The sequence below is a fragment of the Malania oleifera genome, chromosome 1 (assembly GCF_029873635.1).
Source record: "Malania oleifera isolate guangnan ecotype guangnan chromosome 1, ASM2987363v1, whole genome shotgun sequence".
NCBI classification, from domain to species: domain Eukaryota; kingdom Viridiplantae; phylum Streptophyta; class Magnoliopsida; order Santalales; family Ximeniaceae; genus Malania; species Malania oleifera.
This window is the reverse complement of record NC_080417.1, coordinates 17,176,028-17,195,147: the sequence shown is the minus strand read 5'-3', so window position 1 is coordinate 17,195,147 and position 19,120 is coordinate 17,176,028. Positions and strand designations below refer to the sequence as shown.

Here is a 19,120-nt window from a genome sequence, read left to right as displayed (position 1 = left end):
ACGTGTAGGGACTGATTGCAATTAAACCAAACCTCCGGGAGGTTGGTATAAAAAGTAGAAGAAGAGGAGTAAAGAAAAGCAACTTTTGGCGGGGAATAGCGCAAAGTCCAAAAACTTTTCCCGACCAGCGAGCGCAAATCAGGAGCATGCGTTCGCACCGTAGGGACGCAACGCGGGTTGCGGTAACGTACACCCACGGTGCACAATAGTACAGAATAAAGGGGAGGAGGTGAGGGGTGGGCCGAAGGTCGTTGGACGCGCTAATCGAGACAGACTGACAGGCAGACACTCCCCTCCTTGCTCGAGAGCATCATTAATGAAGCCCAGCTGTAACCCAATCACCTTACGCCCCACCCATGTGACTCTCTCTCTCTCCAACACTTACAAAGCCACAGAAAAACCAGTGGCCATTAAACCCTCTCTCCCCTCTCTCTCTCTTTAGAGGAGTGACCAAGTGCGAGAGAAGCCAGCAGCCATTAAACCCATCACCCACCTCTCTCTTTCTTTCTCTTTCTCTTACTCTTTCTCTGATCTTCCATCCATGGAGTTTTCATCCCTTCCGAAGCTGCTGATCCTCTGCATCTTCCTCACCTTCGTCGCCGTGCGAGCCCAGGTGGAGGAGGCGAGCCTGCAGCTGATGACGGATGCCCTCGAGTGGCCGTCGGCTATGTCTCTCTACGGTGACTGGGACGGCGACGGCGCAAACGACGAGCTCGACCCAAAAGCTGGCGGATTTGACCGGAGATCGCTCTTCTGGCGGAGAATGCGGTACTACATCTCCTACGGAGCTCTCGCCGCCAACAGGGTCCCCTGCCCCCCTCGCTCCGGCAGGTCCTACTACAACCCCCACTGCGGCCGGCACACCGGCGCTGTCAACCCCTACAGCAGAGGCTGCTCTGCTATCACTCGCTGCCGCCGATGAATGAATCGAAGCACTGAAAAATCTAGGTTAGGACTCGTTTAATTTAATTTAATTTAATTTAATTATTGCGTATTTTATTGTTTGTTTTAGTTGATTTATGGAAGTGGATGGGTATTTGCGTGTTGGTATGAAATTAATTGGTGCGGAGATCTCACAGATCTGTTTAGTAGTGAATAACTTTGGGACTTTGGCTGCTGAGTTTCTTGACGGATTTGATGAGGATGCCATTGTTTTGAAGTCAATGGATCTTTTCGGTGCTGTGCATGTGTGTTGTTATAATATTACTACATTTGTTGTAAACATATTGTTTATATGATTATATGTTCTTGATGATAAACGAATCCCGTCTCATGTTCAATAAATGAACTTCTGTTTCTTGAGATTGCATGCGAGTTTAATTTCCTATCATTGTTAATTTCGATCTTGAAATTTAAAACTCTAATAGAGACTGTAGTGTAGATAGCTAGCAGGTTAATTGATGGACTTGTATATTGGTTAGGAAAGTGTTGTCTTCGAAGGCTAAGTTTTGATGGACAAGGGGATGCTTTGTCCAACATGAACACTCTTGTAACAAGATGGCTCATGGTGTTTGATCAGGTACTTATGCCTCAAGAAGTAGAAGATTTAATTCCTATAATCTTTTGGAGTTCTTTTTTTTTCCTTTTTTTTTGATTTTTTATATAAAAATATTCAATAAAGTATGGGTAACTTTATTTCCAACTTTATGCTTCAAGCATTCTTTAAGCACTGGACCATCCATCCTCTCCTGTACGTTTGACCATCCAACATGTGAAACTTGTAAATATAATTCAACGAAAATTTGAATAAAAACCTTTATCACTTAGTTTTTAACTTTTCGGAAATATATTAGCCGATAAATTGGTATTTGTTGTTTTTGTTTCTTTAATAGCTTCCATGGTTCCTATATTCGTTATGTTCCTTTGATTATTTATAAATGGTATTCAAGCTCTTATTTTTATAATTTTAATCGTGGCTTATATAGGCGAATCTAATGAGGGTCATCATTAACTCATTTTTGCTCTTGAAGTTTCAAGATAATGTACGTAGGTAACATAAACATACATATGCAAAGCGGTGTATATGATCTAGAATAATAGCAACAAAGATAAAAAAGGAAAGAGATCTAAAATTTTGGTAGAGTATACATTATAGTACATTGAATTATTGTACAAATTTTCACAAAGTTTCCTCTTAAAATTGAATATATTCATCCATGCTTGTATCTGTTCAAAGAAAATAATTTTCATCGGCAATCGATACCAAGCTTTTCACAACTTTCATACATCACTGTTGACATTAACACTACGCTAAATTATTGTAAAAGTTTTGGTGATTGATAACAATATTTCACAACTTTGACACTTTGCAAGTAATAGTTTTTAATTACATATACATATTAGGGAACAAAAAATAAACATTCCCAAGTTATAGAAATAATGCAATGAGACTATAAAAATGAAATAAAAAGAATTGAGGCTATACGAATGAAATCAAAAGAATTATACTACTATACAACACAATATAGGCCAAAAGTATATATACAACAAATGCTTATTTAAGTGCCACATGCAGTTGGTTTTCAATGTTGGGGTGGCTGTTGTCTGCGTTCGTCCTCTCCTTGCTGGTCATCTTCATCCGGTCTCTTGTCCCGTTGTTGTTCTGTATGTTTATCATCTCCGCCCTGAGAATTGCATCATCATCATCCACATGAAGTGGATGGGGAAATGACTTGTATAATGATGCTGGACGGGAATGAGGTGACATGATTGATTCATCCACGTTCTCAGCATTTAGATTGTTGTCCAACAAGAATGATATGGATGGACGACTTCGTAATATCAACTCTCGTCGAACATGCATAAGGTGTTGACGAGCCAAACATGTACTCAGTCTGTACAACAGGCGGGTCACCGGAGCGGCTCCGTGAACCACTTTCCACACGCGGAGCAAGTCCTTGTATTGGAGCTCCTCGACCTCCTTGTGTAGGCAGGTCAGGTCGAGGTACATGGGTCCATTGGGGGTAGGAGAGTTGGGAGTAATAAAAGTACAATGTGTGGGTTAATGTCTACTTACGAGGCTCGTATATACAATGACGGTCTTATCCACGAAGCGTCATGTGATGGACTTATACCACGAGAAGTAAGGGCGAGCTTCATTGGGAATGATATGCTCACTTTGTTGCTGCCATGCATCCACATACATGCTGTGAAAAGACATCCAGTCGGTCACCCCTCGATCATGTTCGTCAACTGCATGGAGGTCATACGCATGTATATGTACCTCTGATGTCGAGAAGGGGTCGGGAATGCCCGACGGACCTATGTACCTCGACTTGACTCGCCTACACAAGGAGGTCAAGGAGCTCCAATACAAGAAGGACATGTTCTGCGTGCGGATAGTGGTTCATGGAACCACTTTGGTGAGTCACCTGTTGTACGTACTGAGTACGTGTATGACTTGTTAGTACCCTATGCATGTTCGACGAGATTTGATATTGCGGAGCCGTCCAGTAGCAGATCGTATGCTCCAGATGTTCCTTCATCCTCTAGGCTTTCAGGTTTGAGTATCCCGTCTGACTTTCCTACTACCCCATCCATGTCGTTCCTATTGGACGATAGTCTAGATGCTAAGGACATGGATGCACCAGTCATGTCACCTTGTTCCCGTCCAAGAGTCATCTCCCCATCCGTTTCATATGGATGATGATGATGTAGTATCTTAGGGTGGAGATGATAGACCTATAGGACGACGATAAGCCAAGAGATCGGATGGAGATGACCAGCAAGGAGAGGGCGGACGCAAACAACAACCATCCCGACACCGGAGACCATGGAGATGACCAGCAAGGAGAGGGCGGACGTAGATGACAACCATCTCGACACCAGAGACCACCTGCATGTGGCACTTGAGTAGGCATTTGCGTGTGACACTTGAGTAGGTATTTGTTGTATATGTACTTTACGGCCTATATTGTGTTGTACAATAGTTTATTCTTTTGATTTCATTGTATAACCTCATTGCATTATTTTTGTATAATTGAGGATGTTTATCTAATTGGAAACTGCTGCTTGCATAGTGTCAATGTATGCAGTTGTGTATGAAAGTTGTGAAATATTATTATCGATTGTTAGGATTTTTACATTAATTCATTGTAGTGTAAATGTTAACAGTGGTGTATGAAAGTTGTGAAAATACTAGTATCGATTGTCGATGAAAATTATTTTCTTTGAACAGGTGCAAGCATGGATGGATATACTTGATTTTAAGAGGAGATTGTCGAAATTTTTACAATAATTCGATGTATTGTGAAAATGTACTTTGCCAAAATTTTTAGATCTCTGTTTTTTTTTTTTTTAATCTTTGTTGCTATTATTAGGGGTGTACAAAAATTAGTGAAAAATTGAAAATCGGACCGAAACCAAACCGAAACCATAAATGGTTCGGTTTTCGGTTTCGGTTGCAATTTTCAAAAATAAAAAGGTGCGGTTTTATGTTGAAACCGAATTGAAAAAAAATCGAAAAACCAATTTATATAAGATATATATATATATATATATATAATATAGTAAAAATATAGCATGCAATTTTTAAGAATTTTATGAAAAATAAAGGTTATTTTTGTTAAAAAGTGTCCAACATATTTTATTTTGTTAAAATTATGAGTCCTTATACAAAAGTAAAATGCTCAATAAATTTTCAACAATTTTATGAAAAATAAAGGTTTTTTTTTTTGTAAAAAAATTCTGTTTATAATCGAAAAATCACAACCGAATAGCCAAATTTTTGGTTTTCAGTTAAAGCATAATTTCGGTTCGGTTTCGGTTTTGGTTTGGAAATCCCAAAATTGAAAATTTTGGTTCGGTTTTTGGTTCTGGCCAAAACTGAATCGAACTGAAATGTGTACACCCCTAGTTATTATTCTAGATCGTAAAAGATCGCTTTGTATTTGCATATTTATGTTACCTAAGTACATAATATTGAACTGAACATGTATTGCATTTGGCTAAACTAAAAAAAAAAACTAGTTTAAAAGCAAAAACGAGTCAATGATGATCTCTCATAGATTCACCTATATAAAGCCGCGGCTAAAGTTGCAAAAATAAGAGCTTGAATGCTGCTTGTAAATAACATAACGGGCATAGGAACTACTAAAGGTATTAAAGAAATAAGAACAATAACAACTAATTTATAGGCTAACATATTCCCATAAAGTTGAAAATTAAGTGATAAAGGTTTTTATTTAAATTTTCTTTTGATCATTTTTTGAATTCAATGAAATCAATTGAAATGGAAATCTATAGATCTAAATAATTTTAATATTAAAAATTACATGTTTCATGTTTCATGTTGCATGGGCATTGGAAAAAATGTTAGATGGTTTAACTTCTTTTGATTAAAAAATGCTAGGTGGTATAGTACCAATGGGCAACTCTCGTGGTTTAAAAGATGTTAGATTATTGAGCGTTGGACCATGCATTGACTTTAAGGAAAAGCATCAGAGTTAGAAATAAAGTTCTCCTTGTACCTTTATTAAATATTTTTATATAAAAAAACTTAAAAAGGAAAAAGCTCGATCTTTTGGGTGGATTGTCCCTGGTTCGATGTTCTTGCCTGTATTCCCTCCCTATCCATGTGCCCCTTCCTATTTCATTCATTTACTATTATTATATATTTAACTTATGATAATGAGTGCATGAGATAGGGGGTGGCACATGGAGGGTAATTAGGGATCCTTGCTTCACTTGGATTGTGATCATGGAGAAATTATAGAATGATTGTGAATATGAAGAAGTTATAAAATAGACTTGCTCTTTCATGTTATCATGCTTCTAGGCTAAATTCTCTACATGTGATAGTAAATTTTTTTTAAAAAAACATTTGAAATGGAATTTTGTAAATTAAATTTAAAAAAGAGTGAGATTTACGATTACGTGACAAATATTTAAGCATTAAGTGCATGATCACGTGGAGGAACAAGTCTATTTTATAATTTTGAGAGCCGATCAAATTTATGTATCCTTATTTTGTCCTACGTCATGAGCAACATGGTTTGCATGTCAAGGAAGAGTTTATTGGATTTACGTGCATCCTTGTTTGCATATGTAGGCTTTGCTTGGCCTTGTTTGCATATGTAGGCTAAGGATACAAATTAATTAGCCATGTTGCTCTCATAGGTCTATTTGATATGGTGCTTAGCTTGAACTTGCATGTCAATTATATGCTAAGCTCAAGCTACCAAATAGGTTCTTGAATAATTCTAGTTCATTGACTTTTTTTGTCTTGTCAGTTGAAGTTTGACTTCATATGGACAAGGATTGATAGGTTTGAACAATATATGCACATAGCTCTGGCTTGCATAATATCTATGTAGATGTGAGGGTCTGAGTTGAATTCTAATGAGAAATTCAAGATGAGTTTGAATTGTGATTCAATTAGATTTGGTATGGTGATTATTGTAAGCTCAAATCATTTTTAAGCTCAAGCTCTTCTAGAATTTTTCAAGTCAAGTTTGTGTGTATACAAAAGCTCAAATCAATCTCATTAGTTCAAACTCAAATGCACAATCAGATTTATTTAATTTATAACATGTAAGGCTGTAGAGTTCAATCTTTTGTCATGCTATATATGCCTAAGGAACAGATGACTTAGTTAAATTTGAGTCCTTTTCATAGATCCATTCCCTTCAAGTGGGGTTGTGTCTTTTAAATTTGTATTTTTTTTTTTCACATTGGAGTCCTTAACTCCTTATGGATCTCTGATACATTGGGAAAGATGAGGAAAGTGGTTTCCTGATGTGAGGATATGATTCTAAATTATTAGAGAATATTGGATAAAACAACTTTACATTATAGTGTTTTTGAGTCATTTTAATGATTTTGAAAGGATTCAATGTTTGTTTGGCATTTCGTATTGTTGGCCCGGGTGTGTGTTTAGAGGGGAGGTGAATAGACGTCTTTCGCAGATATAAATTTTTTTCTACAATCACAAAAATAACTTGACAAGACATAAGAGTATTATATTACAATTTATGTTCAAGACAATTAATAAGCAAACAATATGAAAGAAGGATAAAAAAAAGCTTAATATGACGATATTAACGTGGTTCGGCACAAAGCCTACGTTCATGCCTTTAGACCAACTCGAGGATTCTCAAAATCCATTAAGCAATTCTCCTTTATCGACGGAGAAGTCTTTACAATCTCGGGTACACAATCCAGTTGCTCACCAAGAGTTACAATAAGGTACTCACCAAGAGTCATCTTACTAAGGCTCCCAAAGAACCCCTCGATACAATGATTCAAAGCAATAAGATATAACAACAAAATGCCCCTTCTCGAGCACACCTCACACTACTTACTCTCTTTGGGACATTTTTTTTGCATGTATTGCCTATGGAATGTCTAGGAGATTTACTTGCCAATAGTTATCATTTAACATATGGAGGAAAATTTGAAAAGACAAAGGGGGTGTCTTCCGTACGATTGCTTGCTCACTACATTTTTTGATCACTTTGGTCTTATTTGCGTTGGCGTGCCTAGTATTGGACCCTCCGAAAGATACTTACATTGAGGCTACCCTTGGAATAATGACTTTTGAGAAAAATGAGGATACTAATACTTGGGTGAAAGCCATTGAACTGGGCGGGGCACCGATAGACGAGGTGCGAGCCGCAATGGAAGAGGATGATGCGGCTGAGGAACCTTCGGTTGATCCAATCCTTGAGCGCTTAGATGGGTTACAGTTTGCCATGGCTGAATTGGATCAACGCAATCGTGCTTGCATCGACTCCCTTGATGTAGTCGTGGCACAGATGGATAATCAGACTCGTGCTCGCTTTGATTCCCTAGATGCTACTTTAGCCGCCATCTTAGCTAAATTGGATCGCCCACAGTAGTAACTTTTGGATAGGAACCTCCCTGTTTTTGAAAATGGCAAAGGGGGAGACATATATGGATGCTAGTGAGGACGATAGTACTTGTTTTATTTATGATTGATGGTCGTGGTTGTTCTTAGATGTCGTTTTGCTAAGCATATTGTTGAGTTTGCATCAATTTTGGTGTCTTGATTTAAATTACCTTGCACTGTTTATTTACCTTACTATTGCAACGACAAACAATAATGAATGGACTAATTCTGAATTGATTGTGATTGAATTCTCTATTGATGCTTCTAATGAAGTACTGAACTGCTTGTGATTAAATAGACTATTGTGAAATATTGAACTGTTTGTGTTGAATTGAAATACTGAACTGCTTGCGTTGAATGAAATATTGCATTGGTTCAGGTTTAAAAATATGGAAAAATGTTTTATTTACAGATGACGTGTTGTCAAAATTTCTATTGGTTTTCTAAAAATAAAAAGGGTCATAAAGTACATACATTAAGGGGGAGGAAATGTTAAAACCTTTTAAATATGTATGCATATTTTGAGGGGGGAGCATTTTTAAGAAATATTTTTTAAAAGAACACAAATGGTTTGCTATCATCAATAGTCCTAGTGGCTAACGATTCTCGCTTGTTTTGATGACAACAATCTATTAGTTCTTCTTAAAGTATGCTAACATTTTTTCTCAAGTTCAATTTACATATATAGGAAAATTCCAAGGCAAGCATAAGGGTTAAACATGTATCGAACAAGTAAAGAGCAAATGACCATCAACAAAGTCCAACATATGACACATTAGAAACTCAACCACTCAAGCAAAGTACTTATGATTTTTACATTGCATATAGGTGTTGGGTTGTGTGTGTAGGATTGATATTATAACTCCTGTGCATATGGTATGGTCAAGAGTATCTTGCATGGCAATGATCCAATTTTCATCATTTTCAGTCTCCTCAAAGTTTTTAGGTTTTAGTTGATGGACGAAAGCCATGTGATTACATCCACTTCTTAAGTGAGATCGAGTTCTAATCCCTTGGGATGGATTACTTATGATAAGGTCGGTTGGGTGGTTTCTAACAAATTTTCATGCTCTAGAGAGTTCCTGATTTTCTTCTTCAGGTCTTAAAAGAATTTTCCTTAGGTGATGACTCTTGATGATCATTTTTGATTTCTTGGGAATTTTCATTTTGTTCATTGTTTATCTTAAGTTGCTCAAGTTCCCTCTCAATTCTCATGGTAGTTACTTGATCATCCCCGTCAACTATTTCTTTGGGTGTGTTAGGGTTAGTTTCATAAAAAAATAACATGTATTGATTCTTGAATAATTTGAGTCCTTATATTAAATACTCTGTACGTTTTACCATTCATTGCATACCCTAGAAAGAATTTGGCTAAGCGATCTCTATTATTTAGAATAAAGCATTTGCATCCAAAAACCTTAAAGTGTGAGATGTTAGGTTTTCTACCCTTCCAAATCTCATATGGGGTTTTTCCTATCTTGGATCTAATAATGACACGATTGCTAATATAGCAAGTTGTACTAATCGCTTCGGTCCAAAAATATTTTGAAAATTTATGTTCATTGGGCATTGTCCTAGCTATTTCTTGGAGCGTTCGGTTCTTCCTTTCAATTACTCCGTTTTGCTGTGGAGTTTTAGGTGCGGAGAAATTGAGTAACCATTTTCTTTACAAAAGTCTTCTAACTCTTGGTTCTAAATTCTTTTCCCCTATCACTCCTAATATGAACAATGGGCATACCTTCTTCATTTTGTACTTTACCACAGAAGTGAATGAAAGCACTGCATGTGTCACTCTTGTTTGCTAAAAAGATAACCCAAGAAAATCTAGAGAAATCATTAATAATAACAAATACATACAATTTTTCAATTATGTTTGCAACATCATTTGGTGGCCCAAATAGATCAAGGTGAGTTAACTCTAATGGTCTTGATGTGGAAATCACTTTTTTCGTTTTAAACGATGATTTATTTTGTTTTCCATATTGCCAAGTATCACATACTTTGTCTTTAATATAGTTATCTTTAGGCAAGCCATTTACTAACTCTTTAGAAGATAGTTTATGCCAAAGGTCCATGCTAGCGTGACCTAACCTCCTATGCCATAGCCAACTAGACTCACCTGTTACAGTTAGACATTTTACATCACAATAATTTATATCATTAAATTCAATGGTGTATACGTTTGATTCTCGCTTGCCCACTAAAAAAGTATTTTCATGTAAGTCAATTATTGAACATTGTGTGGATTGAAATAAAACATTTAATATTTTATCACGTAGTTAACTAATACTTAATAAATTATGCTTAACGTGCATCTACAAAAGCAACATTTTCAATGGAGAGAGAGGAGTTACCTATTTTACCTTTACCTATGATTCTTCCCTTAGCGTTGTCTTCGAATGTCACGAGTCCTTCTTTCTTGTAGATGAGTGAGAGGAATTTGTTGGCGTTTCCCGTCATATGCCTTGAGCACCCGCTATCAAGAATCCACTTGTTTTTCAACATGGAGGTCTTCAAGCAAACTTGCATAGAGAATTAGGTGATTTGTTTTGGTACCCAATTTTCCTTGGGTCCTATGGGGTTAGTGTTATTGACCATTTATACATATTTCTTTCTTTTTCCTCTGTTTCCTCTAGAAGGACAGGTGAAGCGTACATGACCCTTTCTCTCTCAATATAAGTGAGTTTTATTAGCATGCAAAAGGGTTTGGTTTGGGTGTCGAATTTTTGTTAGGAAACGAGTTCCTTTTGGCACATCAATTTGTAATACTACTAGATTCGGATGATGAAAAATCATAGCCTAAACCTTCTTTGAAAATCCCAATCTTTGGGCCCCAAGTATTTTGTCAAGATTTTCCATTCCATTTGTAAACTTGTAAATAGTCATACTTTGGTCCTTTATTTTCTTTTTCAAAGACAAGTTTTCTTCAACACTTTCATTGTTTGGTTTTTCAACTTTTCGATTTTTTTTTTGAAAAAACTCATGATCCAATTGAGAACTTTTATCTAGCTCTTCAATTTTTGCATTCAAAGATGCATTTTCTTCCTTTAAAGTGGAACAGAGACATACTTCTTTTCTTTTGCATTTTAAATGAGTTTCTTTAGGATGTTTATTTCTTCTTTTAGTGGCAATTAATTTATTATAGAGTTTTCTACAAATATCTTCTAATTCATCATATGAGGGAGTGTATTCGTCATCGGAAATTACGTCATCTTGCTCATCCGCCATGAAGCAAAAGTTGGTGACTTCTTCGTTTTCTTCGTCGGTAGAAAGTCCATCGAGCTCGTCCCATTCGGTTGCATTCATGGTTTTATATTTCTTCTTATATCCTTGCTGATTATTCCTTTTGTTTTGGAATAGGGGACATTTGGCCATCTGATGATCGGGCTTCTTACAGTTGTAGCACCTCGTACTCGTTTCTCCCTTATTCTTTTGCTTACCCTTCTTGTTTAGTAAGAAACTTTTGATTCTCCTGGTGATGAGAGCAACTTCTTCCTCGTTGTCGCACTCTTCTTCTTCTTTGATAATTTCCTTCTTGCTTCTTGTCTTTCGAGCCATGTCCATTGTCTTTTTGGGCTTTTCTACTTCAGCTGAGGTGTCCTTCTTGATCTCATAGGTCATGAGAGATCCAATGAGCTCATTGAGAGTGACCTTGGAAAGGTCTTTTGCTTCTTCAATCGTCGTAGACTTCGCGTGCCACGAATTTAGTAATGAACGAAAAACATTCTGCACATTATCTTCCATAGAATATTCCCTACCAAGTGCTTTTAGTCCATTCGTTATGTGTAAAACGTGTAAACATGGAAGTAATCGACTCACCTTCCTCCATTTTAAACATTTCATATTCTTTGACTAGCATATAAATTTTTGATTTTTCACCTGAGTTGTACCTTCATACGTTATTTGAAGCTTCTCCCACATTTCCTTTGCCGTGTTGCATCCGCAGATTCGGTTGTATTCTTCATCGTTCACAGCATAATAAAGTTTTTCATTTTAAAGTTTAGTTGTGCCAGGTTTGCATAAGCTTTTAGGAGTTTCCCAATCGGTATGATTGTATTCTTCATCGTTCATAGCACAATAAAGAACGTTTTTTCGTTTTAAAGTTTAGTTGTGCCAGCTTTGCACAAGCTTTTGGGAGTTTCCTAATCAGTATGATCTCACCTTTGTCATCTTTGAATACGTAATCTCTTTCGGTGATTACATTCCACATTTTGTAGTCATATGCTTGGATGATGATTGACATTTGGTCTTTCCATGCCGGATAGTTGATTTCGCAGAACTTGGGTGGACGGTCAACGGATTGTCCTTGGGTAAACATATCCGTCATTTGATCTTTTCGCTTGGATGTTACTTCGAATGTCCAATGGCTGGAGCTCTGATACCACTTATTGGCTTGGGTGTGCGTTTAGAGGGGGGGTGAATAGACGTCTTTTGCGGATATAAAACTTTTTCTACAATCACAAAAATAACTTGGTAAGGTGCAAGAGTATTATATTACAATTTATATTCAAGGCAAATAACAATAAGCACACAATATGAAAGAGGAAGGATAAGAAAAGCTTAACACGACAATATTAATGTGGTTCGACACCAAGCCTACATCCACGCCTTGAGACCAACTTAAGGATTCCCCAAATCCATTAAACAATCCTCCTTCATTGGCGGAGAAGCCTTTACAATCTCGGGTACAGAATCCAGCTGCTCACCAAGAGCTACAACAAGGTACTCTCACCAAGAGTTACCTTACCAAGGCTCACAAAGAATCCCCCGATACAATGATTCAAAGCAATAAGATATAACAACAAAATGCCCCCTTCTTGAGTAGATAATACAAATCAATACCTCACACTACTCTCTTTGTGAATGGTATGTAAGATAATGGTAAAGAGCAAGAGAGTATGAGTAAAGATAAACCCTAGAATTGAATGCTCAATGAATGTGCTTAACAACCAAGTGCTCAACTTTTTTTTGAAATGAATGCACAAGACTCGTATTAAAGGGCAAAGGGACGAGCAACTTGTTGAAGAGCCGTTGGGCATTAATGGAGAAAAGACAATTTAAAAAATAGCAATTACTGTGCATTAAATACTGTCTGCAGCCCGACACGTCGACGATTCCATGACTTCGTTGACGAGTCTTACACATGCATACGCCGACGAGACCCCTGTGTTCGTCGACGAGTCTTCTCTGCTGAATTCAGATAGGTCTCGATTTCTCTTTGTCGACGATTCCCCTGTGTACGTCGATGAGCCACCACTATACCTTCGTTGCCAAATCCCCTGTATTTGTCGATGAGTTTGCTATGAGATTTTAGGTGGTTTCGGGATCTCATTGTCGACAATTTTCCTGTATACGTTGATGAGTCCCTTCATGAGTTCATTGACGAATACGCTGTATTCGTCGACGATTCCCTTTGTTTTACTTATATAAGGACCTACATGGATGTGTACAAGTTCCAAAATGGTTTTTGTTCAAGTTAAAGTCCCATCTTGTCCAATTAATTTTATCAATTTTAAGATGTCTTGGTTTGATAAAATACGTTTGAAAACCATTTTGACTTCTTATGTAGTTTAAGTGACTCGTTCTACATGTGTGAATTCGGAATATATGTTCTAACCTATTATGAACTATATGCTTATGTGATCTTGCAAGATACTCTTGACCATGCCATATGCACAGGAGTAACAATATCAATCCTACACGCACAACCCAACACCTATATGCAATGTAAAAATCATAAGTGCTTTGCTTGAGTGGTTGAGTTTCGGATGTGCCATATGTTGGACTTTGTTGATGGTCATTTCCTCTTTGCTTGTTCAATACATGTTCGACCCTTATGCATGCCTTGGAATTTTCTTGTATATTTGAACTGAACTTGAGGAAAAATGTTAGCATACTTGAAGAACAACTAATGGGTTGTTGTCGTTAAAACAAGTTGGAATGAGAACCCTTAGCCACTAGGGCTAACAGGTATGATTTGGGCTATTGAAATCAAAGAGACAATAAGAAAAGGCAAACCGTTTGGTGCAAGGTTTATGAGAGATTTTTAAGGCTTGATGTACATTGTTAGCTTTTAATCTAAGAGCGTGGGCATTAGGTTCTACAATGGCATCAAACCCATGGATTTTGGGAGTTAAAGAGTAATAGTTTCTCATTGTCCACCTCTATCAATATTTTTGCATTAAAAATTATTACTTAGGTAATCAAGTTCTTAGGGTATTGTATCTTAATTGTGTCTCAGGTACACACAAGTGTGGATCACTTGTATTCGGTACACAATGGGGATACTAGTTTTTAGAAAACTAATGTGGGGGATGTGGGATCCATCCTTGTGTATACATGGGACACAATGGGGATACAAGTTGTGGAAAACCTAATGAAACTTAAAACTTATCCCATCCCTTAATGCATTAAGGGAAGTGTTAGCCTTTTTGGAGGATGATATTTTGGGAGACATCTCGACAAGATATATGTTGGATGTGGAGTCTACATCTAGCATTGTGTCTTGTCGGGATGCCTCCCGAGGTATATACTCATAAAGGATGCTTTCTTTGTTGTGTCTACTTAGGACACAATTAGGATACAAGTTGTGGGTGAAGGGGCTTGCTGTGGAATAGCCTTGAGATCTTACTGTAGTGCATACGAATGATAAAAAGCAAAAAAAAAAAAAAAACAATCTTGCATACTTGGGTTAAACAAAAATTCGATCTTGCAAATCCTAATTACGTGATTAGGATCATTCCTGTGAGATCTCTCTGATTTGATCTTGAATCTGCAAGCATAAAGAAGAACTCCCAAACCTGCAAGCACGAAGAGGAACTCTCGGATCTACGAGATCGAAGAAGAACTCTTGATGATGACTAGGGATCTTCTTTTGTATTCCTCGAACACACCTTACTCCTTAGAGAGTGGGTTCGTCAGCGGCGACTAGGGTTTGCTTCTCACGAAGATGTTCGCCTTTGTGTGTGCGTTTTCGTCTAACCCTTCTTGCTGAATGGAACGCGTGTATATAGGCTACAGCAGGGACCTTTAGGCAAATATGACTAGGGCTAAATATGACTAGGACTTCCAACGTAATTAAGAATTCCTAATCCGACCCTAATTAATCCTTAATTACGTTAGTTACAATTCATACCACTAAAGAATTATAATTGTACTCTCTATTATATTTGAAATTAAATTTCGAGTTCCTATTATTAAATAATTATTTATCTCACCACGTAAAGATTACAAATACCTGTTAATTAAATTAAATTACTGACAATTTAATTAATTGACATATTAATTCCTTGAGACCTTTCACTTAACTTACTTGATGTGTTGGATTCAAAATCCATCTGTAGGGTTTGACACAATCAAAACTTATAAGCTTTCTTAAGAGGGTATCATCAATCTCGATATCGGGACGTGGATTCTATCAATAATTAATGTTCACCATACACAGAATGTCATTACCCAACTCACTGAGTTTATTGACCCATAAAGAACCTCACTCTTCTATGAATCAAAGTAACAAACACTACATGCAAGTGTCCAATAATCATATCAGAATTAAGAGTATAAACACTTATAATAATCATGAGGTATTAATTGTTTTATATAGTCAGTATAAAGACAATTACCCCAAGACGGTCTTGTTCAATACACACAAAGTGTACTAGCACAAGGAGTTGAAACTATATCATTCCCTATTGTCAAGACAGACCTATTAAAACTTTGTGCTATCTAATCTTCTGTGTGTAAGTTGTACTATTCACACTAGATCACCTACTATATAGAGTAAAAGACACATGCATAATCATTAAATAGATAATGTCAAACAAATATTGCTCACAAAGATTCTCATTAAAATGGAATAACTGAAGTTATTAATAAACAATAAAATTAATTATATTAAAGCATGTCTTTCAGTATAAATCTCTAACAATGGGAAACTTAATAAAACTTAAAACTTATCCTATCCCTTAATGCATTAAGGGAATTGTTAGCATTCTTGGAGGATGATATTTCGGGAGGCATCTCGACATGACACATGTTAGATGTAGAGTCTACACCTAGTATTGTGTCTTGCCGGGATGCTTCCCAGAGTACATACTATCGACAAGGATGCTTTCTATGCATTGTTAATTGAAGTCGAGCTAAATTATTAGGTGAAGTAGCAATCCAGCAAGGCTTGACAAGTGAGAAGTGAGTGCTTGAATTCTCACCTTGCTTTTTAGGGATCTTGGTATTTATCTTTTTTTGCATGCCCTATTGCTTAATTAGGGCAACTTATTTTTATAAGGTCAAATTTGGTCATATCAATCTTCATTTAGGTTCACTCCATTTGGTGTCAAAGTTGCAAGGCTTGAGGCACAACTACGCAAATATTTTCACCTTGACTTGAATAGTTTGATCTATTTTGACTCATGGAAGGGCACTACAATATAATTTAGCAAGGTTGGTATGCATTTTGTAGCTATGAATAATTTTCCAAGGAGGAAATGACTTTTTAGTGTTGAAATATTGGATTGGAGGGGGTGTTGAACTTTTGTTGCAAGATATATGCATGCATGAATTATAATGTACTCTCTATTATGTTGATGATGAATTGGCCTAAGTTACAAAAGAACTAGGTAGGGGTGTTGAGAGTTTTTGACTAAATTAGGTGCTTAATGGAATTATGAGTGTTAGCTTTCCAAGTTCATATACATTTGTCATCCTTTTCTTGGGCCTCAAGCTGTCTTTGTGCTCAAGTTAAACCGAGCTTGATTGGGATGACTTGTGTGGGGTCCAAAAAGCTTTCAAATGACAATGTTTGCAAACCATTCGAGGGCTAGCAATGCCCCTTATTTAGAGTGGATACATTTTTTTTTTTTTCATTAATTTTATAAATAATGTATTTTTTGTCATCAAAATATGACATTAAATTTTGAAAATTTGAATTATTTATTTTTACAAGAATGAAATTTTTGTTTGTTTGGATCGTCATGTCAGTGGCATAAGTTGTGGTTTTAGATTACTCTTATTCTGACACATGTATGTAGGGATTATTTTTTAATTATATGTTACTTTTTGATTAAAAAGTAGATTTTACATGTTCACGTGTTGGAACACGAGTGGTCCAAGACCATTACTCATGCCACTGACGTGGTGGTCTAGTAGCGTAAGAAATTTATGAAAGGAATGTGTTTGCATACCCAACACATTAAAAATATTAGATTTTCTTTGAAAGTTTGGAATTCGATATGTAAACTTTTTTTACTTTAAAAGTTGAATATTTTTTTTTTCAAAATTAAGTAATAAAGCATATATTATCTTTGTTGAAATAAAAAGAAAATGTTTATAAGAAAATATTAAGAAAAGGAAATCTTGTCTTAATAATTTTTGAATGCAACCCTTGATTTGTATATATAATATTAATTGCTATAGAGCATGTGTTTTCATTTTAAAAGAAATAAAAAAAGTTTGATTTCATTTTTTTTAAAATAAAATATTTTAAAAATAAATTTTAGGGCGAAAGACAGACTTCTTTTGAGGTTTGATAAAAAGATAAAGATATTCTTGAGATTTCATAAAAGACAGACTTTTTTTGAGGTTTGGTAAAAAGGAAATGATATCCTTGAGATTTCAAAAATTATAGGGACCTTTTATGAGGTTTCAAGAATTCTAAAGTCTCTAGAGGTTTGTCAAAAAGGTAAGTCTTTGTTTTTTGTGTTTTGCAAAAATGATAAGATATTTGAGGGAAGGCTTGGGTCTTTTTGATAAATTTGAGGTATGTAACATGTTTGAAATCTCACTAGATGTTTTTGGTTTTTTGTCAATCTCTTGTCCTAAATTTTATAAATAAATTTTACAAAATTTGGATATGCGAATAAGTTCATAAATAAGTTTTGTTTTTGAATTTGAACAAATTCTTATTGTATGGAGTTTTTTATAGAAATATTGAAAATAATATAATATAAATATAAAAGTAGGATGATAAAACCAAAATGTATCGAAATGAATCCAATTGACTTTTGAAAAGTCAATTTCAATATATAGAAAAAATTGAAATGTCTAGGAATTGACTTTTTGAAAGTCGGTTTGCATGTTAAAATAATATAAATAATTTTTGATAGCTGGAATTGATTTTAATAAAATTAAAAAGTCAGTTCTCAATTTACCAAAAAAAGAAAAAGGAAAATTCAATTCCCATTGCCAAGCATGTGCGGCCCTTGTCCTCGGCCTTGTGCTCCCTTTTCCAGCACCACCCCATTGCCCCACCCCCACCTAATATTATTAAAATAAATGTTTCTACCAATGTGCAGTGGAAACATAAATCGAATTTGATGGTGTAATGCATCAATCAAGGATGAATTATACTGGAAACAATTAATCACACAAATTATAAGGAAATGTAGATAATGAATGACATGAGATTACGTGGTTTAGTAATGTGCTTATATTTAGGGGAGCAAACGACTTATTTTCACTATCTTCTTAAACAAGGGTTTTAATATTGTTTATATGCTAACCTTATGCATACAGAAGGGGCTTAGAAAGTTCTTAAAGTATCTCGGTAGCAATCTTTGGAGGAAAATCTTTTGAAATTCCCAATCTACTAATCTTTTCAATTCAAAATCCATAATCAACGCCAAACAAGACCATCGACCGTTTAATACCGAGCTTGAAGCACTATGGCTGAAATAGTCAACCAAACCGTTGACCAAACTGGGGACGGTTTCCTCCTACAACTCAACTTCCTTGTTCTTGCTTCACCATGCTTTTTTCATGCATGTATTTCACTCAATATAAGCCACCCTCTCCAACAATAAATATTATTATGTCATATTGTCATTGATGTTAAATGTTCAATCACGTGTGCCTTATTATGCTATATATTTGACCCCTAAAATATGGGGTGGCAAAACAGGTTCACGAGCTGGGTCTGGACAGGTTGGAAAGGAGTCGGGTCATAAACAGGTGGAGGTTAAATGGGTCACAATTCTATAAATCCTAACTTGCCCGCTTAATAAATGGGTATGTCACGTGTTACCTGATTAAAAATTTAATTATTTTAAAATTTTAAAGCAAAAAATTAAATTATCAAAGCACATCTCTCATCTCTCGGTTGAAGGAAAGGAAGAGGAAAAGAAGAGGAAGGAGCAGGACAACCCTGCCTACGTTGCACCGTCGGTATGAGCACAAAGATGGCACCCTCATCCTCTTCCCCACCCCCGTTTAGTGCCTTCTTATTGTACCCCTTTGGCAAACCCAGATTTTCATCCATCACTTCCATAACCTTCTCAG

At 36.0% G+C, this 19,120-nt stretch overlaps 1 protein-coding gene across 6 annotated transcripts; it reads left to right on the top strand.

The window, feature by feature from the left end:
- Positions 1 to 251: 251 nt before the first annotated feature.
- Positions 252 to 16,238, top strand: LOC131151001 (protein RALF-like 34). 6 transcript variants are annotated; one of them, XR_009135693.1, is made up of 3 exons: positions 321 to 948; positions 1,422 to 1,519; positions 16,165 to 16,238. XR_009135693.1 is itself a non-coding variant. In XM_058102183.1 (2 exons), the coding sequence occupies exon 1, from the start codon at positions 542 to 544 to the stop codon at positions 920 to 922; it is 381 nt and encodes a 126-aa protein (XP_057958166.1). In that variant the 5' UTR covers positions 252 to 541; the 3' UTR covers positions 923 to 948; positions 1,422 to 1,642. The 6 variants fall into 6 exon arrangements, 4 of the variants coding, with proteins under 4 accessions (XP_057958166.1, XP_057958453.1, XP_057958399.1 ...); XR_009135697.1 differs by lacking the exon at positions 16,165 to 16,238 and adding an exon at positions 4,178 to 4,300; XM_058102183.1 differs by lacking the exon at positions 16,165 to 16,238 and having other exon boundaries at positions 252 to 948; positions 1,422 to 1,642.
- Positions 16,239 to 19,120: the final 2,882 nt, after the last annotated feature.